This window comes from Amphibalanus amphitrite, unplaced genomic scaffold (genome assembly GCF_019059575.1).
Source record: "Amphibalanus amphitrite isolate SeventyFive unplaced genomic scaffold, NRLGWU_Aamphi_draft 000163F_arrow, whole genome shotgun sequence".
In the NCBI taxonomy this organism is placed as follows: Eukaryota; Metazoa; Arthropoda; class Thecostraca; order Balanomorpha; family Balanidae; genus Amphibalanus; species Amphibalanus amphitrite.
Genome location: NW_024881658.1, coordinates 601,756 through 627,511, shown reverse-complemented (window position 1 = coordinate 627,511; position 25,756 = coordinate 601,756). Strand labels below are relative to the sequence as shown.

Genomic DNA, 25,756 nt, shown 5'->3' with positions numbered 1-25,756 from the left:
AATCAGGCTCTTCACGGTTAAATGAACGGATGAGCCGGACAGGACGGCCTGAGGAAGGGGTCAGAGCTAGGGATGGGGGCAGAGGTGGGGAGTGGGCGGGGTGGGGGAGGGAGAGATGCTGACGCAGGGTGCGGACCAAGATCAGCAGCCCGCCAGTGTCCGGCCAAATGAAGTACCGCTCGGCTGACTGTATCTCTGACAATCAGCTCGGCCAGTTCCGGTGTCCCCGTCCGGGCAAACATCCCACTGCATTAGCGGCCATCCCATCTGGTGCCAGTTCGAGCTGCCGCCGCGCAAACAATGGTCCGACGTGTCGCCGGCCCCGTCCCCGTCCCGGCGGCCGCGTCAGAAGCGGCGCGCCGCGCGCCGGGGGGCGGCGGCCGCCCCCGCCGGCCCGGCGGCCCACAGGCGCTGATTAGGGCCTGGCCGGTGCCGCCCCTGGCCAGGTATGCGACTCAATCAGGCACCCCGGAGCCGGCGGACGGCCGAACACGGCCGCACCGGGCCGACAACAGCCGCGCCCGGACCCGGGAACGGCCCGCACCCGGACGGCTGAAAATACCATTTGTCCTGACCCAATTCGACTAATTTATAGTGCGATTCTTCACGCTCTGGCATCGGTGCTCCGAATGGGACTAACTAACTGCTGGAGACGACTGGGGACTGGACGGTGGTCGGACCGGAGGAACATCCCAGAAGAAATGTCCTGAAATGTAAGGGAAACATCCCAGGATGAACGTCCTGTTAGTGTGATCCAACCACTAGCGAAAAGAATACCCAACATCTTCAGAGCTGGATAATTTAGAAGCTGACACAATAATGGTTTCTGACGCCAGATTCACGCATCGGCTTTGCATTTACTCCAAACGCCATTTCACTTACACGATCGAATGAGGTGAAATAGTGACCTAGAATGAATCTCCGAGCTCAGATGAAAGCAGCAAATAAAATGCTTCATCTTTTTGGTTCGGATGTGACCAATGAAAGGTTAAGAAAAATGTTAAGGCTCAGAAAGGTAAAGGTTTAAGGTGAAGTTCCGCCTCAGAGCTTTACTGTTCTTATTGTGATGTTAGTCACGAGCCCATTGGTGCTGAAGCACAAAGAAGGTGCCCTAGCTCTGAGTCTTTTCAATTTCCCAGTGTTGTCCGATTCCAAAACTGGTCAATCGACAGATCAGTCGTGATACTCAGGTGAACTTACAGGAGAAAAGCACAGTGAACACTCGACACAGCCTGATTACATGCGTAGTGACGTGTCAATATCGCTCGCACCTTGTCATTTTGACAGCTACATTACTGCTCTCGCATCCATTGCTCGTAATTTTGGTAAAGCCGCAACCAGGAGCCATTCAGTGTCGTGTAAAGCGGCCGCGTTTTTCACACAGCTGCGTGTAGATATAGGCGGGGAACCGGCTCCAATCTCGGTCGGAGAGCCAGAACGCTGAGAACCGGTGATAATAACACGCTCCAGTCGACAGCAGCCGCTGGATATATCACGTTTTTATCTCGGCCACAGCTAAGCCACAATTACGCGTGAACGCAAAAAGACCATGACAGGGTGTGTTCAAAAGAATCCGTATGTAGGTAGCCTCTGTTTCTGCTACCGTCCAGCACAGAAAAAGGCGACAGCATTGCAGTTACCGGCTACCGTAGCTGTGTGTGGTTGTAAGGCCACCGCGCGGCATGTGTTCCACGATTTCTTGAGAAACCGTTGTGGTATCGCTAAGAAAAAAAGGCTTTAGTGTCGTTAGATTTCACCAATCGGCTCAGAATGAGCTTAAGTGGCCGGTAACAATAGCAGCAACATTTAAAAATAAGCTGTTGTTGAGTCGGAAGATTACGAAGCTGAATGATGAAGGCAAGTGTGGGGAAAACACCAAACCTTGGCTTCAAATCCAACTTACCAAGGACTTACCTAATTATTTTATCAGATTTGTTGCATATGTAATTATTTTGAGGAAATATGCGAGAAATGGCAGGACATGATCTGACGTGACCCGTCGTAAATCATGTTGTTCCGGAAAAGAAACCAGACACCTATCGTCAGCTGCCACAACGGTTGGTACACATCTGTCAGCGGTCTGATACCTACCATCTAATCGGCCCGTGCCATGGTCCAACATGGACACAAGTAACGACACCTGCGTGGATCAAAGCGGAAAGGGAGCGATTTTATTGCGGAAAACTTCATTCCGAGTGTTACCGTAACCTCCGTCCTCCTGCCCCAAGCATCATTAGTATGGAAGAGTTATAATTACTACCACATCTGAAATTCCCAGCGCAAAATAAAATGTATATCAGAGGCCTCTTGCACCAAACTACCTACCTAGGTAAATTCAGATTTTACCTAGATTCTCTTGCACCAAACTACCTACCAAAAAACGCTACCGTGAAAATTTACCTAGAAATTCTACCGAGCGGCATAAGAACTTACCAATTGTTAAAGTCCGACCGGCTGTTTTCCTCTTGCACCGAAAGCCGGAAAGAAGTACTCGCGGAGGAATTTTTGACGGTTTGACGGTAAACGCGGGCTTCCAAAATAACTAGCAAAACCTTAGGTAAAATGATTCAATTAGTAACAATAGGCACAATACATGATAATCCACGGGTACTTTTATGTAAATTAGGCATAACAAAATGTTTAGACAATGATAAATCAATGTTTTATGAGTGAATAATAATATAATTGACTAAATGCTACATGGGTTCACAGAGGTGCTTCTCCGTACCAAGGCGATAAACCTCCGTAGCAGAACAGCCAGGTTGAAGACTCACTCGTTGCCATGGAAACGAAGCTTATTTGTTCAAGTAATTTAATAGCAAACTCACTTCTATCGGTATTTACGTAAATGAAAGATGATTTCATAATGCCAAAATGTATATTAATAAAAACAATATCCATTTAATTGTTTTCTTTAGTTACTATTTGTTTGCGCCCACAAATAAATCGTCGCCAAACAGCCAATCAAAACAAATCCTAAAAACGCGAGCTGTCAAATTTACCTAGGTAGGTAGGTAGGATGGTGCAAGAGAAGTTACCGCCGTAGGTAGTTTTACTAGGTAGGTATTTTGCCGATTCTACCTAGCTAGGTATTTTGGTGCAAGAGGCATCAGCTCACTTCCTTCGTTACCGTTGTCTATCCCGTGCGTGTCCCATTTGAATCGAGGCTGCTCGGCAGTCTACGCTACCACCATTACCTACGAGTGAAGCAACCCCTTTATGCACGTGCGACTGTCGTTGTGCACAGATTGACACTGCAGCTGATAGGCTGTCCAGTGTAACCACTATTGCTGGTCAATCATCACCAATCATCCAAACGTTTCAGGCAAACCAACAGACCTCGTTGGACAGTGGATTGGCTAAAAACAAACACCTCCTGATGAGTCAACTGGCAAAGCCTGGGAGCCGCCGGCGCACCCTAGGTAGCAGCCCGATCAGCACTCCACACCTCTGGTTACTATGCACGCTCACGCGGTCCCATCTGTATGTGTAGGCCGGGTGTCGGCGTTGGCGTCTGAAACAGAGCTGCTGCGCACCGATCCTCGTTTGGTGATGTCACGCCGCCAGTCGCCATCACTTAGCCGGACATTCAATAAGGCGTTCGGCATACGTCTGACGGAGACGGCGGAGACGAAGACGAGTTGGTACAGAGATAGAAACATGGACGGAGACGAATAAGAAGACGAATACGCGGAGAAGACGGATACGGAGACGAAGACGGACGATGGTGAGAGACGGTGACATGGACGTGAAAACGGTTCTGCGACACCTGAGCGAGCGTCATTTCAGCGAACGACATTTGAGCGAAGCCTTTTCAGCGATTATCAATTTAAGCGATTGACTATTTCAGCGATTGCCAAGTCGGCGAATTCAATCACAGCGATTATCAACTTAAGCGAGGACCAGAATCAGCGAAACCAGATTGAGCGAATATATGGAGGTCAATGGGGGACCAATTGAGCGAACACAGTTACAGCGAAACCGAACGCGACGGAAGTCAATCATTTGCTACTTTTCGGGAAGTCTTGCCCTTGGAATACCCGCTTGGTATGTGTCATGCTTCAAGCGGCAAATTAAAAATTTGCTTTTTAAGCTTGGAAACCACAAAAATATCTGGCCTCATTCTGCAACCTTGATCTGGAAATGTGGAACGTGAGAGATAGGACGATGGAAGGAATGCCAAGGACCAATTATAAACTCGAGGGATGGCACAGGGGGATCCAGTCTATGTTTCAGGGACCTCACCCAAATATCTGAAAATTCGTACGTTGCTTAGGGCAAGAACAAATTTTACAACATGGGGAACTGATCCAAACTCAAGCGGGGGAATTTCGCGAAAAACAGCACAAGCAATATGAATCTCTGAACAAACGTTTGGTCATCATTATTGATTGGCAAACAGCAGGGGGGGGGGGGGTGAAATCGAACCGCTGAAATTTTTGAGAAATGTGGCATTAAATTTGGAGCTTAATGTCTGAACTTTGCACGTGACATCCGCCATCCAGTTCCGGATAACCATGAAAAGTTCCGGAAACATTCGTTGTACGTACGCTCGCAAAAGGAAAAAGAAAAAATACACCGTTACGGGACGATGAAGTGCTTCGCTGAAATGACAGTCGCTCAAACTGTAGTCGACGAAATAGATGTCGCTGAAGCATAGCTTTCGCTTAAATTGATAATCGCTATATTTGATAATCGCTCAATTTGATATTCGCTAAGTTGCCAGTCGCTGAAAATGGTTCGCTCAAATGACGTTCGCTCAAATGACACTCGCTAAAGTCGCTCGCACCGCGTGAAAACAGAGACGGCCTGGAGAAGACGGCGGGGACGGTGAGGACGAATACAGAGACGGAGACGGCAGACGGCAGACGGAGACGAATGCGGAGATGAAATGGGTACATGGAGGCAGAGACGACTGAAATAGACGGCCAACGGAGAGTAGCGCCGTTTCATACCGCGCCGACCGGTCGCATGCATAAGGAGCGGTTGTTAGGACTTAGGAGTGGTTGATACCGGCGCTCCCGGCTCACTGGCGGCGCTCCCGGCGCGCTGGTGACAGATGCGGCGGCCGCGTCGTGTCGCCGCGCCGCCGCGACATAGCTCGCCGCAGCCGCGCCACTATCCGCCGCCGCATCGGGCGCCGGCCAGATTCAAAATGGCTGCCGCCGCGCGAGATGGCGTGAAGCAGGCTGCATAATTGCAGCCGAGAAAAAGGGCAGCCGCAGCCTTTGACACCCGTTTTGGGGGCCATTTTGGTGCGCTGGGAACGCGCTGAGAGCGGGGTGAAGAGGAGACGAGATGACACGGCGGGACGCGGTCGGCAGGCCTGTCACCGAGCACGGCGACATGACATGACATGACGTGAGCACAGAGACATCATGTCAGGGAGCCGATACAGTCCACTTAGACTGCCAAGTGAGCTGCAGATTTGAGCTGGCCTTCACTGAGACCTGTCAATCAGCGTATACGTGCATTCCAATGCATGGGAACGCTGGCAGTGCCAGCCTGTCTCCAGTGACTGCAACGGATGCACAGGAACGTATCCTGCATCCACGGAGACTGCAGCTGCTCACAGAAAGACATCACCAGATACGTTTGGTCCTTCCTGAAGACTTCCCGTTGTCCAGGCGTTCCATTAGCGCAAAATTACCGCCAACCATTTCTCAACAGGCGCTATTACACGTTCTCGTGTTAATTAAGTGTTTCAAATGACTGGGCTAATTAACAGCGGATGAAATGAAAGTAGGCATTTAGCTCTATCATCCGCGCAGTCGGTGCGCTCATGAGAACGGACTGCACCTCTGGGCTCGGCGCACAAAGAACTCTGCTCGAACCGCACTTAATCTCCCGAGCCCACGTAATTGTCCGGTTGTTAGATAGCAGCTAGCCACAAGAGCGTTCCAGTTATAGGCTCGGTGGAGCAGCCACAATACCCTTATCGCCTGCAGGCGTGGAGGTCCAATTGACGCCAATCACACACTCTGCATCACGTGTTACGGACAGCCACTTGACACCACGTTATGTAAGTACGCGTGTGCGTGTGCGCGCATTTGACGCATGTTAAACTGCTGTTTACACCGGGCCGTGCCGGCTAATGACGAACGTTCTGTTCACACCATCCGTCAGAGGCGCGGCGCCGTCCATCACGTAAACCAATACTGACACCGGGGAACCGGAGACGAGCGGCCCTGACGGCAGTACCACGGCGGCACGACACCGCCAGACGCCGCACGTGATTATGGTAAAAAAAGCAAGGCCCGACAGACTTATCGTTTTGTTTTGGTATCTGGTGTCTACTTGAGGTGCTGTGAGTCGATGTTGGTATCCGAAGGTTGGGACTTTTCAATTAAGAACAATCACTATTCTTTAGAATTGTGATTTTCTATTGAAAATCCCAACCTGAGCTACCTCTCTAGGGGGGTGTTTAGCGTTTCTGCCGCGATTTTGGTCATCTTGATAGGGAAGAAAACGGCACGGTAGAATTTTTTGCTATTTTCAGCGTTTGGTCCCGTGTGGGGGAGCTACCGGCTGGCATCGGTCGCTTGAAATATAATTAACCCGTTTTGGGGTAATCCGCACGTGCATTTTCCCATAGGGTTAACATGGGGAAAAATTGGAAATTCGATTTGCGAAAAATTTCGTCAATTATATTTGCTGATATTTTTAGGATCGGATCTCGGCCTGGCACCTCACCTTTTGATGTTAGTTATTTAAAAATCATAGGGTACAGTTTCGGGTAATCGGGACGGATAGTTACCCCATGTTGAGCCTATGGCGATTTCGAAAAATTATTTTCAAATCGATTTTGCAAAAAATTTCCACGTTAGATTTTGAAAATGTTCCAATATGTTGTGCCCCGGGGTGTCGGCTACCACATGGTATGGGTCAGATATGGGGCGATTGAAAAGCACGTGCCACGTGCAAACGTGTTTGATGGGGTAACCCCCGGGAAAATCCGACATTGGCCAACTGGGGGTCCTATGGCGTGGAAACCACTCCACCTAGCGACACCAAATCAACGCAGCCGGTGAGCAGATGAGTCCAGCTTGTCGCACTAGCGGTCACGTGGCGCACGTGCTATTGCACGTGCCGTGGCAAAGGGTCAATTTTGGTGCTTAAATATACTAGCATTGTGAAATGCAGGGAATGGGGGAAATGGCCGTCAGGCCGTCAGTTTTTATGATAGGGTCGATCTGAAAACGGGCATAGACACAAAATGAAAGGGTCTAAGAAACTGCTATCTCGGATTTTTTGTAAAATGAAAAGCTGAAAATTCTGGTGAAATTATATATTCGAAAGGTAAAATTTCCCTCAATTTTCCCCTTTTTCAAGTTTAGCCGTCCACTGTTCAGAGACGGTGACACCAGACGGGGCCATCTTTTACATGCCGATGGCCACTTATATTGGTCATGACGTGGCGTGAGCCGTTAAGCTGTCAAAGGTCCGGCACGTGCCACGTGGCCACGTGTTTGAGCCGAGTACCTCCCATATTATCGTGTGTTTGCCGATTTGTGGCCTTATAGCACGAAAACAGCACCAGTCAGGAAGCCTGAAATGGCACAATCGATGAGGGGACAAGTCATGCTTGCACCACCGGTGGTCACGTGGCACACGTGCAAATCTGGGCACCTCCGTTGCGGAGATATTTTAAAGTGAAATATTTAAATGTATATAACTTTGTCAGTTTAAGTCCGATTGGGCTAGAATTTGGTGGGTGGATGAATTGTTAAGCGACAGGAACGAATGCGCCACGTTTGTCGCGGTGCGCCACGTTTGTCTCAAAGTGCCATTTTTGCCGCAAATCACAGAATATGCGTAACTTTGTCGAACATGGGACGATTAGGATGCGCTTTGATTGAGGGATGGCTACTTAAACGGCAGCTATGAATGCACCACACTTGCCGCAAGGCGCCATATTTGTCTTAATGCGTCAGTGTTTGCGTTTAACGGACGGCGTGCGTTTTTTTGCGGCGGTGTTTGCGTTTTTTTTTCGGTGTTTGCGTTTGGCGGCGGGCGGCCGATTTTGCGTTTTTAGTGGTGTTTGCGTTTCGCGGCGGGCGGTCGTTTTTTGCGGCGTTTTGCGGTTGGCGGCGGGCGGGCGTTCGATGCGGGCGTTTTTTGCGGCGGTATTTGCGTTTTTTTGCGGTGTTTGCGTTTGCCTGCGGGCGCGGTTTGCGGCGGGCGGCCGTTTTTTGCGGCGTTTTGCGGTTTGTGGCGGGCGGCCGTTTTTCTGCGGTGTTTTGCGGTTGCCGGCGGGCGGCCGTTTTTTTTGCGGCGTTTTGCGGTTGCTGGCGGCCGGCCGTTATTTGCGGTGTTGCAGTTTGCGGCGGGCGGCCGTTTTTTTTTGCGGCGTTGCGCGGTTGGCGGCGGGCGATGCGTTTTTTTGCGGCGGCAGTGTTTGCGTTTTGCCGCGGGCGGGCGTTTTTGTGGCGTTTTTTGCGTTTTTTTTTTCTACGGTTTTCGGCGGGCGGGCGATTGTTTTTTTTTGCGAAGTTTGCGTTTGCGTTTTGGGCGTGCGTTTTGCGGTTTTGCGTTTGGCGGCGGGCGGGCGGTTTTTCACAATTAAAGTCCCAACCTTCGGATCCGCAGAGCTGTTCGACAAGCGCTGCCCGGGCCTATCCGAAGGTTGGGACTTTTCAATTAAGAACAATCACTATTCTTTAGAATTGTGATTTTCTATTGAAAATCCCAACCTGAGCTACCTCTCTAGGGGGGTGTTTAGCGTTTCTGCCGCGATTTGGGTCATTTTGATCGCCGCCGAAACGGCTCGGTAGATTTTCTTGCCATTTTCAGCGTTTGGTCCCGTGTGGGGGAGCTACCGGCTGGTACCGGTCGCTTGAAATATAATTAACCCGTTTTGGGGTAATCGGCACGTGCATTTTCCCATAGGGTTAACATGGGGAAAAATTAAAAATGCGATTTGCGCAAAATCTGTTCAGTAATATTTGTCCACTTTTTTAGGGTCAGTTCTTGGGCTGGCACCTCACCTTCTGGGGGTAATTATTTAAAAATCATAGGGTACAGTTTCGGGTAATCGTGACGGACAGTTACCCCATGTTGAGCCTATGGCGATTTCGAAAAATTATTTTCAAATCGATTTTGCAAAAAATTTCCACGTTAGATTTTGAAAATGTTCCAATATGTTGTGCCCCGGGGTGTCGGCTACCACATGGTATGGGTCAGATATGGGGCGATTGAAAAGCACGTGCCACGTGCAAACGTGTTTGATGGGGTAACCTCCGGGAAAATCCGACATTGTCCAACTGGGGGTCCTATGGCGCGGAAACGACTTCATCTAGCGACACCAAATCAATGCAGCCGGTGAGCAGATGAGTCCAGCTTGTCGCACCAGTGGTCACGTGGCGCACGTGCTATTGCACGTGCCGTGGCACGGGGTCAATTTTTGTTCTTAAATACACCAACATTGTGAAATGCAAGGAATGGGGGAAATAGCCGTCAGGCCGTCAGTTTTTATGATAGGGTCGATCTGAAAACGGGTATAGGCACAGAATGAAGGGGGCTAAAAAACTGCTATCTCAGATTTTTTGTAAAATAAAAAATTCAAAATTCTGGGGAAATTATATATTCGAAAGGTGAAATTTCCCTAAATTTTCCCGTTTTTCGAGTTTAGCCGTCCACTGTTCAGAGACGGTGACACCGGCCGGGGTCCTCTTTTACATGCTGATGGCCACGTCGATGGGTCATCACGTGGCGTGAACGGTGAAGCTGTCAGAGGTCCGGCACGTGCCACGTGGCCACGTGTTTGAGTCACGTACCTCCCAGATTATCGTGTGTTTGCCGACTTGTGGCCTTATAGCACGAAAACAGCACAAGCCAGGAACACTGAAATGGTGCAATGAGTGAGGGGACAAGTCCTGCTTGCACCACCGGTGGTCACGTGGCACACGTACAAACTTGGGCACCTCCGTTGCGGAGATATTTTATAGTGAAATATCCAAATGTACATAGCTTTTTCAGTTTAAGTCCGATTGGGCTAGAATTTGGTGGGTGGATGAATTGTTAAGCGACATGAACGAATGCGCCATGTTTGTTGCAGTGCGCCACGTTTGTCTCAAAGCGCCATTTTTGCCGCAAAGCGCAGAATGTGCGTAACTTTGTCGAACATTGGACGATTAGGATGCGCTGTAATTAAGGGATGGCTGCTTAAACGGCAGATATGAATGCAACACATTTGCCGCAGGGCGCCATATTTGTCTTAATGCGTCAGCGTTTGCGTTTTGCCTACGGCGGGCGTTTTTTGCGGCGGTGTTTGCGTTTTTTTCGGTGTTTGCGTTTGACGGCGTGGGCCGTTTTTGCGTTTTTGGCGGTGTTTGCGTTTGGCGGCGGGCGGCCGTTTTTTGCGGCGTTTTGCGGTTGGCGGCGGGCGTGCGTGCGTTGCGGGCGTTTTTTTGCGGCGATGTTTGCGTTTTTGCGTTTTTTGTGCTTGGCGGCGGGCGGGCGGGCGATGCGGGTGTTTTTGCTGTTTGCGTTTGGCGGCGGGCGGCCGTTTTAGCGGCGGTTTGCGGCGGGCGGCCGTTTTTTGCGGCGTTTTGCGGTTTGCGGCGGGCGGCCGTTTTTTGCCGCGTTTTGTGGTTTGCGGCGGGCGGCCGTTTTTTACGGCGTTTTGCGGTTGCCGGCGGCCGGCCGTTATTTGCGGTTAGCGGCGGGCGGCGGGCGGTCGCTTTTTGCGGCGTTTAGCGGTTTGCGGCGGGCGGCCGTTTTTGCGGCGTTTTGCGGTTCGCAGCGTGCGGCCGTTTTTTGCGGCGTTTCGCGGTTGGCAGCGGGCGATGCGGGCGTTTTTTTGCGGCAGCGGTGTTTGCGTTTTTTGCGGTGTTTGCGTTTTGCGGACGCGCGTTTTTTGCGGCATTTTGTGCGTTTTTTTTTTCTGCGGTTTTCGGCGGGCGGGCGATTGTTTTTTTTTTGCCAAGTTTGCGTTGGCGTTTTAGGCGTGCGTTTTGCGCGTTTTGCGGTGTTTACGTTTGGCGGCGGGCGGGCGGTTTTTCACAATTAAAGTCCCAACCTTCGGATCCGCAGTGCTGTTCGACAAGCGCTGCCCGGGCCTATCCGAAGGTTGGGACTTTTCAATTAAGACAAATCACTATTCTTTAGAATTGTGATTTTCTATTGAAAATCCCAACCTGAGCTACCTCTCTAGGGGGGTGTTTAGCGTTTCGGCCGCGATTTTGGTCATTTTGACTCCCGCAAAAACGGCACGGTCAACTTTCTTGCCATTTTCAGCGTTTAGTCCCCTATGGGGGAGCTACCTTGTGGCAAAGTTGCATAAAATATAATGGGCCCGTTTTGGGGTAATCGGCACGTGCATTTTCCCATAGGGTTAACATGGGGAAAAAATTAAAATTCGATTTGCGAAAAATTTCGTCAATTATATTTGCTGATATTTTTAGGGTCGGATCTAGGGCTGGCACCTCAACATTTGGGGTTAATTATTTAAAAATCATAGGATACAATTTCGGGTAATTGGAACGGATAGTTACCCCATGCTGAGCCTATGGCGATTTCAAAAAATTATTTTCAAATCAATTTTGCCAAAAATTTCCACGTTAGATTTTGAAAATGTTCCAATATATTGTGCACCGGGGTGTCGGCTACCACGTGGTATGGGTCAGATATGGGGCGATTGAAAAGCACGTGCCACGTGCAAACGTGTTTGATGGGGTAACCTCCGGGAAAATCCGACATTGGCCAACTGGGGGTCCTATGGCGTGGAAACCACTCCACTTAGCGACACCAAATCAACGCAGCCGGTGAGCAGATGAGTCCAGCTTGTCGCACTAGTGGTCACGTGGCGCACGTGCAATTGCACGTGCCGTGGCACGTGGTCAATTTTGGTGCTTAAATATACTAGCATTGTGAAACGCAAGGAATGGGGGAAATAGCCGTCAGGTCGTCAGTTTTTATGATAGGGTCGATCTGAAAACGGGTATAGGCACAGAATGAAGGGGGCTAAAAAACTGCTATCTCGGATTTTTTGTAAAATGAAAAATTTAAAATTCTGGGGAAATTATATATTCGAAAGGTGAAATTTCCCTACATTTTCCCGTTTTTCGAGTTTAGCCGTCCACTGTTCAGAGACGGTGACATCGGCCGGGGTCATCTTTTACTTGCTGATGGCCACGCCGATGGGTCATCACGTGGCGTGAACTGTGAAGCTATCAGAGGTCCGGCACGTGCCACGTGGCCACGTGTTTGAGTCGCGTACCTCCCAGATTATCGTGTGTTTGCCGATTTGTGGCGTTATAGCACGAAAACAGCACCAGTCAGGAAGCCTAAAATAGTTCAACCGGCGAGGGGACAAGTCCTGCTTACACCACCAGTAGTTACGTGGCACACGTGCGAAGATGGGCACCTTCGTGGCGGAGATATTTTATAGTGAAATATTCAAATGTACATAACTTTGTCAGTTTAAGTCCGATTGGGCTAAAATTTGGTGGCTGGATGCATTGTTAAGCGGCAGGAACAAGTGCGCCACGTTTGTTGCAGTGCGCCACGTTTGTCTCAAAGCGCCATTTTTGCCGCAAATCGCAGAATGTGCGTATCTTTGTCGAACATGGGACGATTAGGATGCGCTGTGATTGAGGTATGGCTGCCTTAACGGCAGATATGAATGCATCACATTTGCCGCAAGGCGTCATATTTGTCTTAATGCGTCAGTGTTTGCGTTTTGCCCACGGCGGGCGTTTTTTGCGGCGGTGTTTGCGTTTTTTCGGTGTTTGCGTTTGGCGGCGGGCGGCCGTTTTTTTGCGGCGTTTTGCGGTTGGCGGCGGGCGGGCGGGCGTTGCGGGCGTTTTTTGCGGCGGTGTTTGCGTTTTTTGCGGTTTTTGTGTTTGGCGGTGGGCGGGCGGGCGATGCGGGTGTTTTTTACGGTGTTTGCGTTTGGCGGCGGGCGGCCGTTTTAGCGGCGGTTTGCGGCGGGCGGCCGTTTTTTGCGGCGTGTTTCGGTTTGCGGCGGGCGGCCGTTTTTGCGGCGTTTTGTGGTTTGCGGCGGGCGGCCTTTTTTGCGGCGTTTTGCGGCTGGCGGCGGGCGATGCGGGCGTTTTTTTTGCGGCGGCGGTGTTTGCTTTTTGCGGCGTTTTTTGCATTTTTTGCGTTTTTTTTCTGCGTTTTTCGGCGGGCGGGCGATTGTTTCTTTTTTTGCGAAGTTTGCGTTTGCGTTTTGGGCGTGCGTTTTGCGCGTTTTGCGGTGTTTGCGTTTGGCGGCGGGCGGGCGGTTTTTCACAATTAAAGTCCCAACCTTCGGATCCGCAGTGCTGTTCGACAAGCGCTGCCCGGGTATTTACAATGGAAGAGGACAGCCCTGCTACCTATTTATGGCGATGGATTTTATACGAATAAGGGGATATACACTATACAGACTGGAACAGAGGGGTTCCAGCGAGGGTACTCACCAGTGAAGGGGTCCATCGGGCGGCAGCGGCGGCCGGTGCGGAGGGGGCGTCATCCGCGCCCCGCAGGCACCGCCGCAGGCCACAGCGCTCTCTCGGCGCCCGGGAGCTGTGTGAGCCGGGTCCGGCACGGGTAAACAGGTGCGCTGGTGTAATCTGGAATGGCACAGAGACGACAGCGATTACAGATATGACACAGAGCACAACTAGCATGGTAATGGCAGCTTATTTAAACAAAGTAATGTCATAATTGCTTTAGACGTAAATGGCCAGCGCCCGATAATAAGGCAGATAACCTGATAGCTTAATAGATTACGAGATAGACCAACAATAGTATAGTAGATATGTTACAGGTAATGTGTGGAATCAGGCATTCTATAGAATGCCTAGGCATTCTATAGAATGCCTGACCGACCAGGCATTCTATAGAATCCCTAGGCATTCTATAGAATGCCTGACCCACCAGGGATTCTATAGAATCCCTAGACATTCTATAGAATGCCTGATTTTCAGGCATTCTATAGAATGCCTGGGAAATATACGTATCTTACCAACAAATGAGTGAAGGCTGTATAAGATTATGAGTGCGAACCGATATGCAACGTTATTATTTCTGCCAGGCTACCTTGCGGTCAGCTATGTTAAATGTTCACTCAGTCAATTTTTCATGTCAGGTATTCAATCTAACCTTATTAAATATTAGGTCAAGCTGTAGATCATCTTTTAGGCTTTCATTCGGAGAGTACAGAGTATTCGTCTCGACGCTAGAAAGACGATGGTGTTAATGTCATTATCGGAAACGCATTTGGTCAAAAATTCGCGAAGGAAAAAGTTTGCAAAAGCGTCCATTTTTGAGGATTTGCCCTCTGGAAGACATAGCATCGATTTACGGTCAAACTGGAGAAAATGCAGCTTCGAGTCAAAAATGGCCAAAAATGGGCCTGACCTAAAAATGGCTTAACTACATAGCTGTTTTAGATTTGGCATCCTTAGGAACATTACCAAAGCATTGCTGGAGTCCAATTTCATTATTTTGACGACCGTTCGAACACCGCAAGGCTCAGAAGTCAAGTTGGAAGGGGAGATCGAACAGCACCTAATCCGGCTCTTGTTACGGCCGGGCCACCGCCCGGGCGTCGAATAATGAACCATTTATTCAGTTTATTCCCTGACATTGCAGTGTAGGTTAAGCTGCCCATGTATATTGAGAGTAGTTACACGAAGTGCTTATGACGATGTAAGATGATGCTTTTTTGTTATATTCCTCACCGTCATTTCTAGCATCAGAACAAACCCATCGTAATTTGTAAGCACTTTCGATTCTGGCTTACGGTTCACCCACCCAGCCAACACTCCACTAGTGCAGCTTAGTATCCGTAGCAGCATAATCCTCCGAGGGTAACCGTTTGAGCGACTGGTTGGCCTGTCCCTTGCGCCGTGGCTCTCCCGTGCCAACGGGATTGGATCAGTTGCTGCTTGCGGCGCACCATTTGGTTGCTGGCATAGCCCAATTTCTCCCTCGCTTCCTCTCATCTCATTGCCCTGAAATGGTTTCAGGTGACGACCGGCCTAATTCAACAAAGAATTTTGGAGTGCTGTTTGGGACAATTAGAATACTTGGGCATTCTATAGAATGCCTGGGAGCTTAAGCCAGGCATTCTATAGAATGCCTAAGCAGTCAGGGATTCTATAGAATGCCTAGGGATTCTATAGAATGCCTGGTCGGTCAGGTATTCTATAGAATGCCTAGGCATTCTATAGAATGCCTGATTCCACACATTGCCTGTAACAGATATATCAATAAGTATGATTCCCGACTTTAAAAGCCCATCCATTCAGAGCATTCGGATCAGCTGATATAACAAATATCCCGGAGAAACTGCAAATGGACGGAAACGGTTTCGGATAATCAACCCACAGACTAAAAAAAAAAAAAAAATACCCGACCTCGGAAGCTCCAGGATCTTAGAGCCCGAGATCGCCCTTCACCGGCGCAGCACTCCTCGACCTCCCCCCCCCCCCCTTCACAGACCAGACGAGCGGCGACCACTACCAAAACGCTGTCACAACACAACGGCAGCCGGATCCGATAGCCGGGCCAGCGCTTTTTGTGCTCACACCAATTACAGAAACCGAATGACGGATTGTTAAATATTAACGTCGTCAAAGAGGCCGTCGCGACCAGAAACGAAATCAGTGCGCGGCCGTCGTATCCAGCCGGCGCATCTTCGAGAACCTGTTGGCCGTCTAATGCCAGCAGATTACAAAGGAGCGAAATCGGAGCGCGGCGGACCGGGCCGATCCATCACTGTAGACGGGTCGGCGGCGGCCCGGCGCTCATCTGATCCCGGCACCGGGCCGGCAAGGTGAGCCGGCCGACCGCATTGCTAGGCGGCCCGTGCAGCCGAGCGACGACAGCCGAACTACCGCCCCCCTCCCCCGCCCCTCACCTTCCCCTTCCATCCCCGGACTGAGAGTGGACTGTGGTATACGGGCGGAACACAGGCTGGGTAGGGGGGAGTGCAATCTGCGTATGCAGTCACTGATCGTTACATACATTCGCGGCGAAAAGCGGGAAACAGTTTTTGATTGGCCCGCTGTCATTATATTTCACAAGGTAAATACCAAATACAATGGGTCACCTACGAGCATTAACGTCTGCTGGGCAGCCTATGAAGCATGCTTATTCCAACTGACAGCCCAAAATATATCGCAAACGTGTCAAACATTTGTTTTACGCACAGTACCATAGTCAGCATTGAACGGTCAGCAGTCAGTTGGCAGTCAGACGGCAACCGATATCGTAATCACGTACACGACCTTGATCCCGATTATGACTGGGGATGACTCCATAGCGTCCATTCCAGACGGTTTCAGCATACAGAGGATGCCATTGAACTGGTTCGGCTCCCCTACTCGTCTCACAGGGTCATTAGATCCGCCCGAAGCATGCCAGCTCCGCGGGATTAATGCGCACGCTCCTGTATGTTGGCCCGTTATTGAAAAGAAATGATTTTCTCTGTAAGTATAATCTTGTTGACACAAAAATTCCGATTTTTATAACAAGACAGGCCGCAGATAGGTATGCGCAGCAAAATTAATCAGCAGCAGCGTTTTCAGTCTTTTAACTTCCAGTTAAAGACTGTATTCTTCTTTTCCTTCTTTTGTGTCTTTTCGAAAAGCATAGCAATTTATCCATACGGACTTGCACTTACACAATTTATCCATCCGGGCGTGTCTTCAGTATTGTCATATATAATGCATCCCAACATTCTTATCATATCACGCAGTTGGAAATACACAGAACTTGAAAAAAAGATATACTCCTGAACAGGGCCTGCATATTATCTACATTACGACCTGCTAATGTCAGATGTTCCTAAGCAACTGACCAAAACAATGTGAGGAATTAAAAATACCCACTTGCTATTCATTTATTCAATAGAAACTGATGAGGTATTTTGAGTACTTGCAATGAGCAGTAAGCTTTGTGGTCTTTAGCCCGTAAGCTCACTAATACAGATCTCGGCAACTGGCTCCAGCAGCAGGCGGTGACGTATTTTATTGCAATTCTGAGGCGGACAGTGCCAGCCAAGATATCCGTACAAAACGATCACTTTTCGTCGATGTCTGAGCATTGTTGGGCCGGTTTACGATCGTTGCAGCGCATTCTTTTGCGCATTAGGCAGTCGCTGTGCTCGCTGCACGCGCCCGACTCCGCTCGGCACACACATTCGGCGGCGTTTACCGCTCGAATATGTCCTCGACGGTCTCGGCGACTGACGTGCACGGCCGGCCGGCCCGCGCAGTGTCCACCCACGGCCGGGCGGGCGCACTTTGCCCGCCATAATCCCCGCTACCGAACGGGTAATTGAACAGGGCCCGTGCCCGGCTCACAGGAGCGCCCGACACCGCGAGCCGCCCGTCACTCAGCGTCAATTTCAGGGCGGCCGTTCCGAGCGATTTTTGGGCGAGGGCGGTGCGGTCTGGTCGAGGCGTTGGCGGTGATGGCGTGATCTTATAGGGTAGTTGGCGAAGCGAATGGCCGGTACTGACCGCCTGCCCTCGCCAGAAGCCCACAGACTGACTCGGTGAGCCAGTGGCGCGGGAACATCTTCAAGACTGGGTGGGCTCAACCATAATAGAGATCAACCTAGGGTACCCCCAATCTAGTTTTCTCACCGGTTTTAGGCCACTTATTTTTCAGACCTTGGCCTTTTCAACGAAAAAAAAAAAACGAAAATATTTGCAAAAAAGTGAGGTATTCCGTCTCAGCTGAGTGAAGAAACTGCCGTTTTGGCAACCTGGAATAAAGGTTTTAATCTGCCAATGAGTTGCCGAGCCAGTGAAAGAGGTGGATTTTTCACTTACATGCTTTCTTCCTTTGTGACCCACAACCCCTAATTTGGGGAGGACAAGCTGCCCCAACGGTTCCTGGACTCATGAAAAGTTGTGGGGCACCGCCCCCACGGCCCCAGAGTTGTGGGGGCAAGCTTCCCCCTCTGCCCCCTCTCCCGGTTCCCGCGCCTATGTATGAATCTATGAAATTATGTTGGTAGATTTCCGATTTCGATTCCTCCAGCTGGGGGGGGGGGGGCTCAAATACATTACAAGCCCCCCCAGCCGAAAAGTTGGAGGGACTTGCAGGCGCAGCGGACGCCTGTGACGTATGCTGTCCCGCAGAACAACGAGTCAGTGCGGTGTAATTTACGAGGCAGGGAACTGCGGTGTACCACACACTCAAGTGCCTACAAGCTGAATAGACGCGTTTACATAGGGTTTGTTGCAAGCTTATATCTCCGTCCGTGATGTTGCAAAAGATGCCAATGGTGCTGAACAATTTACAAAATGATCCCCTCTAAATATTTGAAGACCACTGCATCGAAATTATCGCCAAATTAACGAGCTAGAGCCTCGTCAAATATGCTATGTAAACCAGGTTAATATAAAAGAATGACCCCTTCATATATATAATTATTGTCGTTTCCATGTGGATTTACTAAGAGAGTATCATATCATGGCACTCCACATTGGGTATGGCTGCCTAAGGCAAATGGTTTCTGAAAGTTCCTCCGACTTTCGTGCCATCGAGGCGGCCAGATGCCTTCCGCCGTGTTTTAACGTCTCGCCATGCGGGGAAGAATAAAGATGGGCAGACAAAAAAGAAAGAGTGTGTGAGAGAGAGAGAGAGAGAGAGAGAGAGAGAGAGAGAGAGAGAGAGAGAGGGAGAGAGAAATAGAGAGAACAGAGAGAGAGAGAGAGAGAGAGAGAGAGAGAGAGAGAGAGAGAGAGAGAGAGAGAGAGAGAGAGAGAGAGAGAGAGAGAGAGAGAGAGAGAGAGAGAGAGAGAGAGAGAGAGAGAGAGAGAGAGAGAGAGAGAGAAAGAGAGAGGGAGAGAGAGAATGGGCTGGTCGACCGGCACTGACAACTAGGCCTCCGACAGGGGACATTTCGCCCGCCATCCGCCGCCCATCACGCGTCCGAAAAAAAAATTACTGTCTCAGCCCACAGAATAATAATTTTAATAGTAGCAGCCGAGCAGCTGTCCCGTGCTCTGACACCATTTGGTCCCTGTTTTCGGCCCTCTTCCAGGAACCGGGGTGTTATCGCTGCTGGCCGGTCCGCTTCAGCTAACGGTCCCCGCGCCCCATGGAAGGATGAAAATAGCTGCACTTCGTCGTCTGGCTGACCAGAGGGTCACCCAGTGCCGCTACACGCAGGTGGTGTTTCGAACGGATAGCCGCAGTGGCGCGGGAACTTCTTCCAGACTGGGGGGCTGAACCATAATAGAAATCAACCTAGGGTACCCCCAAATCTAGTTTTCTCACCGGTTTTAGGCCACTTATTTTTCAGACCTTGGCCTTTTCAACAACAAAAAAAAAACGAAAATATTTTCAAAAAGTGAGGTATTCCGTCTCAGCTGAGTGAAGAAACTATCGTTTTGGCAACCTGGAGTAAAGGTTTTAATCTGCCAAATGAGTTGCCGAGCCAGTGAAATAGGTGGATTTTTCACTTCCATACTTTCTTCCTTTGTGACCCACAACCCCTAATTTGGGGAGGACAAGCTGCCCAACGGTTCCTGGCCTCATGAAACGTTGTGGGGCACCGCCCCCACGGCCGCAGAGTTGTGGGGGCAAGCTTCCCCCACCCCCTCCCCCGGTTCCCACGCCTATGTATGAATCTATGAAATTATGTTGGTAGATTTCCGATTTCGATTCCTCCAGCTGGGGGGGCTCAAATGCATTACGAGCCCCCCCAGCCGAAAAGCTGGGGGGGCTCAGCCCCCCCTAGCCCCCCCGGTTCCCGCGCCACTGCGGTGAGCTAAAAATACCGACAGACAGCGCCCACTAAGTGCCTGATACACCGTCAACATGGTTTACCATTTACACTATCACCATTGGCATCGGTAAATAATTGAGATGGCAGCCGGATAGCTGTCTTAATCCGTGTTCGATCGCAAAATCTGCACTTCTTTGCGCTCGCAGGTACGCGATCGATGGTTTTTCGTCCAAATTGGACACGGCGTAATTATGTCTGCACATATTTGGGTTGAACAGACAATGTGCACCCTGACAGGCGGAAACAGTGGACTAAAGAACGAAAAACTCTGGTGTTGGGCGACATAAAAATGTCAAGACACAGAAAGCCTTTCCCCGGTCGGCGGTACGGAGAAATGAATGAAGTCGAATTAGAATAACCATGCCAAACAAGGAGTTCAAAATAGCCTCCGCACATACAATAACCGACAGCCGGACACACTATATCCGTGTGAGGCGTCTAAATCTGTTCACTATGGTTAATGGTAGGTACAACATTTGCAATAGTGTGCACTGGAGGCTGGCTTCCACAGAGCCTAACACAACCAACCAGCGGGTGAGTGGAAGCCGGCTAGTGATCAGGCAACAGAAATGCTGTTTAGGACTTATTCCCTCAAACACGCTACATGCATCTATTAAAAAAAAATACATCCGGTGCAGACTCAGGTTAGGAGTTAAATATCGACATTTTTCAGGTAATTGGTTGTCATCCACGATGGTGTCAGCTGTCACGAAACTTCGTGCCAAGAAAACTTTCTTTTGTAACTTGAATTGCATGATAGCAGCTTTCCCGACACAACATAGCATGGCTACACAAGCCCAACCAGCGAATTAAAGAAGTGGTAAAAAGAAAATAACGAAATATTGTCATAGGATCAGCGCAGCGACGAATGGCATGCTTCCATTTTATTTTGTATACCTATAGGTATATACGGTATACAGAAGAACGTAGAAGATATGACTCGTAATGGATACTGAATACATGATAATTTTGACTGTTGACTTCAATTGAATTTTCACATTTTTCTGAGGGACTACATATTTTTGTTACTGACACCATGGCAACGGGCAATAGAAATCGCCCGTGTTTTATCCTTTTTCAATTTTCTTCTGGGCCGCTAAAACTTTAGCGTTATTTATTAACGATAAGGGATGGGCCATGTAATAAAATGAATGCTACATGAAGTAGGGGCAATAAGAAAAAATATTATTTTCTTTGACGCCACTGTAGCCCTCGGGCGAAGACCTTAGCAAGCATTACTGCCCCAGGCGTAGCCGAGGGCAATACTGCTTGGTAAGGTAAACGTAGCCGAGGGCAATAAAGCATGCTATGGTCTTTACCCCCCGGCTAGAATGATGCCACATCAGGCAATAATGTTTTTACTATTGCCCGCTACCCCATACAGCCTTCACATATTCTAGTCTGGTTAGGTACATTTTATCTACCAGAGTGAACTCAAGAAACTGGCCAACACATCAAAGAAACAATTTGATACCATCAGGTGAATCTTTCATGATCTTACAAATAAATACATAAGGCGGTGATAAACATGAGTTTACCTTATGTGAAGTAAAGCAGCGATACAATGACTCTCAAGGAAAACCGTGACTTCGGAATAGGAAAACATGCACAGCAGAATCTGCACCTGTAAGCACGGCCTTGTCGATCAAACACTGGTAGCTCAATTACAATGTGTGATCGCATTCTTCACTGGGCCCACATCCGTCATGGAACTGCCTATCGTGTCACGAAGACTCCGACAACCGCGAGGAAGTCCCAGTTACTATGAATCCCTAGCCCTCGCCAATCGGTGCGAGGAAACAGGGAAGGTTCGGTATACTCGGTTGAGGAAGCTTCATTGAGCTTTAGGTATCATTCCCAAACAGACCGCCTGCGCCCGGACCCGTGCAGCCAGCCATGGCCGAGACAGAGTGTCACCTCGCCGGCCGTTTTACAAATGGCAGCCGATTGTATCGGACAATGGCGACGGGCCGATAGTGGGCGTCTAACGAGCGGCCCGGCAAAAACCATTGCAAACGGCGGTAATTACCGGACCTGGTGGCGCGGCGGTGGCGGCGCCGACAGACCGCGCGGCAGATGGCATCACTCGAGCCGGGCTCACGCGAGCTGAGCCCAGGTGGACGGACGGACGGACGGACGGATGGACGGACGGACGGACGGATGGACGGACGGACGGACGGACGGACGGATAGAAAGACGGGCAGACAGACGGACGGACGGACGGACGGACGACCGACGGACAGTTGTGACGCCTGAACTAAACGCTATATCCAATGGACCAAGTGGTAGCTGAGGCTGCCGCGTCGTTCAAAGCAAGCAGCGACACCAGTCATGCATCGACGGACAACGGCGCCTCAACCCTGCCTGGAGAGGCGAACAATGCCAAAATATGATGGAGCGGAAACGCGTCAATGCATAATTCAGAGCAACAAAATCCAGCTGTATCTATTCGAGTCCAAAATCAGCACATGATCGGTGAAACGAGCCACAGTGGCTGTCTTCACGGCAGTTGGGACCCAAGGATCGGACCCGCCAACTGACGGACGCGGCATGGAAGTGAGAATCGCTTAAAACGGTGATGAATGAAACGACGGTAACAACGTTGAAAAGGTATGTATGTAACACCTGGGCATCTCAGTCAGTTGTGCATCGGCAGCGAATGATACAACACCGTTTATTGTGGTAAGTATCCACAATCCAGATCACTGTTCTGGCAAGTCTCGAAAGTGAAGATAGAGAGAACGAGAGAGAGAGAGAGGGAGAGGGGGTGGGAGAGGGGGAGGGAGAGAGAGAGGGATAGAGAGAGAAGAGAGAGAGAGAGAGAGAGAGAGAGAGAGAGAGAGAGAGAGAGAGAGAGAGAGAGAGAGAGAGAGAGAGAGAGAGAGAGAGAGAGGCGGCCAGTCGAGCGGAACGCAGCCGCGCTGACTCGGCAGGACTGACAGGGAGGATCAGGTGATGCATCAAACCGCCCCGGTCCGCCCCGCGGACCCGCCCGCTCAGCCGGCGCCGTCCGCCGTCTCGGTGGCGTGACCCGTGACGTTACGGCGCTCAGATGACGTCCGGCCAGCGTGACGCAGCTGTCGTCACGTACACAGCTTACGTTCCGACACCACGAGTGGTGAGGCCCGGCCCAGGAAATGATTATTTTCCATGGTCATTAGCCCGGTCATTAACAACACGAAACGATGTCTTCTATCACATTTTCAGCGGGCTATCAAATGTAATGCAATGATTGTGTACGGTAATTTTATTGCTGCATAATTGCGGCTGTCCGCTTGGCGCCGCAATGACTTGACACAACAGCACCCTTGTTGCTCACGCAGGTATAATTTTCGAAGGTGTGCCTCAGCATTACCGGTTGCGAGTTGTGTGCATGTGGGCATGTGCCACTTTCAGAGGAACTCAATCATCGGCCAATTGTGGTGCTTGCGCCGCCAGGCGGCGTCAGCCGTGTCACTGCATACCGTCTCATCAGCCGCCGCCGACCGCGCCGTGACGTGACGCCGTAACGATAAGTGACGCTTTCACACCCCGGTGAGCGACAACCGTGACGGAGGTGTCGGTCTCCTTCAGCTGAGTGTCAGGATGCGGGGCATCATCACCATAAACAACGAACATCATCAGCATCATCATTTACTCCACCCTAAACCGACCTATCGACACTAAAGATAGAACAGCAGTAACAGGACAGCGTATCAAAATCAGCAGCGTGTCCGTTCAATCGCACGTCTTTCCAGCCACGGCGCTGCACCGCCCACTAGCCCCCTCTCCGTCCGTCAGGCTGTCCGTGATCCCGGCGGGCGGGCGCGGCGTGTCGCGCGGTGGCTGACGATTTTTACCGCCGCGCCGCGACACGGCCGAGACATGGCAGCGCCGTATCGGGCGCCACATCTTAATCGGGCCGCCGGGCCGCTTCTGTTCAGGGGCGCAGCTGCAGCCGACAGAGGTGCGGCCGCCCCGGCCGGCACATCAATCATACTAAACGCCCGGCCGGCCGGCTCCGACACGCCGTGTAAACGGTCCGGCGCGTCGGACAGACGGCCGACGGCGCTGCGCAGCGCGCAGCCTCTCCGCGAGATTTTCGCAAGTGACAAGGGCATGCTGGTGTTGATTGGGTGCAGACACGAGTGCATTATATGTTTATTTTTCAAGTTATAGTGAAAAATAAACCCCCGCGCCCCGTAGGGGGGGGGCCGAAACGGCCCCCCCCCCTGTCCTTTTCGGTCGATATCTCCTAAACGGCTGGAGATATCGCCACCAAACTTTCAGGACCCCTCCGGGCATCAATTTTACACATTGTGACCAAAAATTTTTCCAGAGGCTGTGATAGGTTGGCCACAAATGACGTCAGAGTGACGTCATGTTCTGTCATTTTCGACCGAAAAAAGACCTTCGCGAGAAGACCTGTCAGGCCTACAGCTTTGAAGATACAGAAAAATGATCAAGACATAAAAGGTGTAGAATTAACAGGGCTACAAAACTGCTATCTCGGATTTTTGAAATTTTTGAGTTTTGATCCCCAAAAATCAAAAAAGCATTTTTTTAGATATATTAGCCAAAAAATCCAAAAAGTTTTTTGAGTTTCGAAAAAACCGGAATATATGTGATAGTACCTACCATCTTCTATCTACATACCAAATTTCAGATCGATACCTCGTTTTTTGGCCAAGTTATAGCGAAAAAACTGTTCAAAAATGATGACGTCAAATTTTCAAACTCAATTTTTGGCAATTCTAGAACTCGTAGAGCAAAACAAAGACCACCATTAGACTCCCTGTGACGAGCTGCATCGAATGGATACCCATTTTATGCAAAAATATCAACTTTGAAATTTGACCTAATTTGACCTGACCTTGACCTGACCTTCACCAAAACGTGACCTAGGCTGGCCCCAAAGGCTGCCTAACCCACATAATCGCATTTGTCATGTAAAATGGACCATAAAACATGTATCACACGACACATTCATATTGTGACCCCCGGTGACCTGACCTCGCTGTGACCTGACCTGGTATCAGTGACCTCAGATAGCAAAGTATGTGTTTGACGAACAATATGCCATCGATGGTTTTCAATAAATTACCAATTTACTCGATTTCACAGCACATTTCTTGAATTGCCTGTGAACGGTGAAAATCTGACATTTGACCTGACCTGTGACGTCATCGGTTTGACCTAGGTCAATGAAATTTGGTCACAAGGTAGTTCCCGGGTAGGGCTATCAAACGCCGTTTGAATTTTGAAAATCGGCCGGTAACTTTCCGAGATCTTAGGGGGGGGCCGAAACGGCCCCCCCCCCTACGGGTGGTAGGGTCCGCCGGTAGCCCTACGGGGCGCGGGTTAACAATGTCGCATTGCAGTAAAGATTGCTATTTACAGCTCTCTGCATGCAGGCAAAACAACATCGGCAGCCATCTACACGTCTCGGGCTCGTTTTACTTTTACGGGTGATTAAAACGTGCAACAACAACGCAGCATCGTTTTTAGAGTCCTACTAAAATATGTCACCTTCGTTGGATGCTGTATCCCTTTATTCCTCATCACCAATGTTTTTAACCCAGAAAGTTCCATAGACGGATCCATAAAGGCGGTCTTGGACTGGGGGGGGGGGGGATTCCCCGAGGAAGAATCTCCAAATTCCCAAAAACATTTGGGACATTTGCCTCAATTGCCCTTAGATCCGCCAGCGGATAGTTCTAGCTCTTTTAAGGAATTCAACATTTGCCATCTTTCTACGAACGAAAGCATGCTATCTCATTGATTGCCTAGATTGAGTACCTATGCAAGGTCTCTATTCGGGTTTTGCAAAATTACCAAGTTTTTTATAATTTTAGTCCGAACCTTGTGATGGGAAGGATTCACAAGGACAAAGCCACCGCTAAGCGAAGCTTGTTGCGGTGACTCTGCCCTCTACCCTCCGATCTCGCAATTCCAGTTCTATGGCAGAATTTAGAGTCCAAAGTTTAACGTGCGCACATAGCCGCGCACGGCCGGTCCCCTCACTGACTTCACCTG

The 25,756-nt window shown here is 50.0% G+C and overlaps 1 protein-coding gene across 1 annotated transcript in view; it reads right to left on the bottom strand.

Annotated features, from left to right (window-relative positions):
• The window catches only part of LOC122383431 (transcriptional activator cubitus interruptus-like), a 132,204-nt gene that overhangs the window by 101,090 nt on the left and 5,358 nt on the right, over positions 1 to 25,756 (bottom strand). The window contains exon 2 of the mRNA XM_043369825.1: positions 13,407 to 13,559. Within this exon, the coding sequence (XP_043225760.1) occupies positions 13,407 to 13,422 (16 nt within the window). The 5' untranslated portion in view covers positions 13,423 to 13,559. The remainder of the gene's footprint in view (positions 1 to 13,406; positions 13,560 to 25,756) is intronic.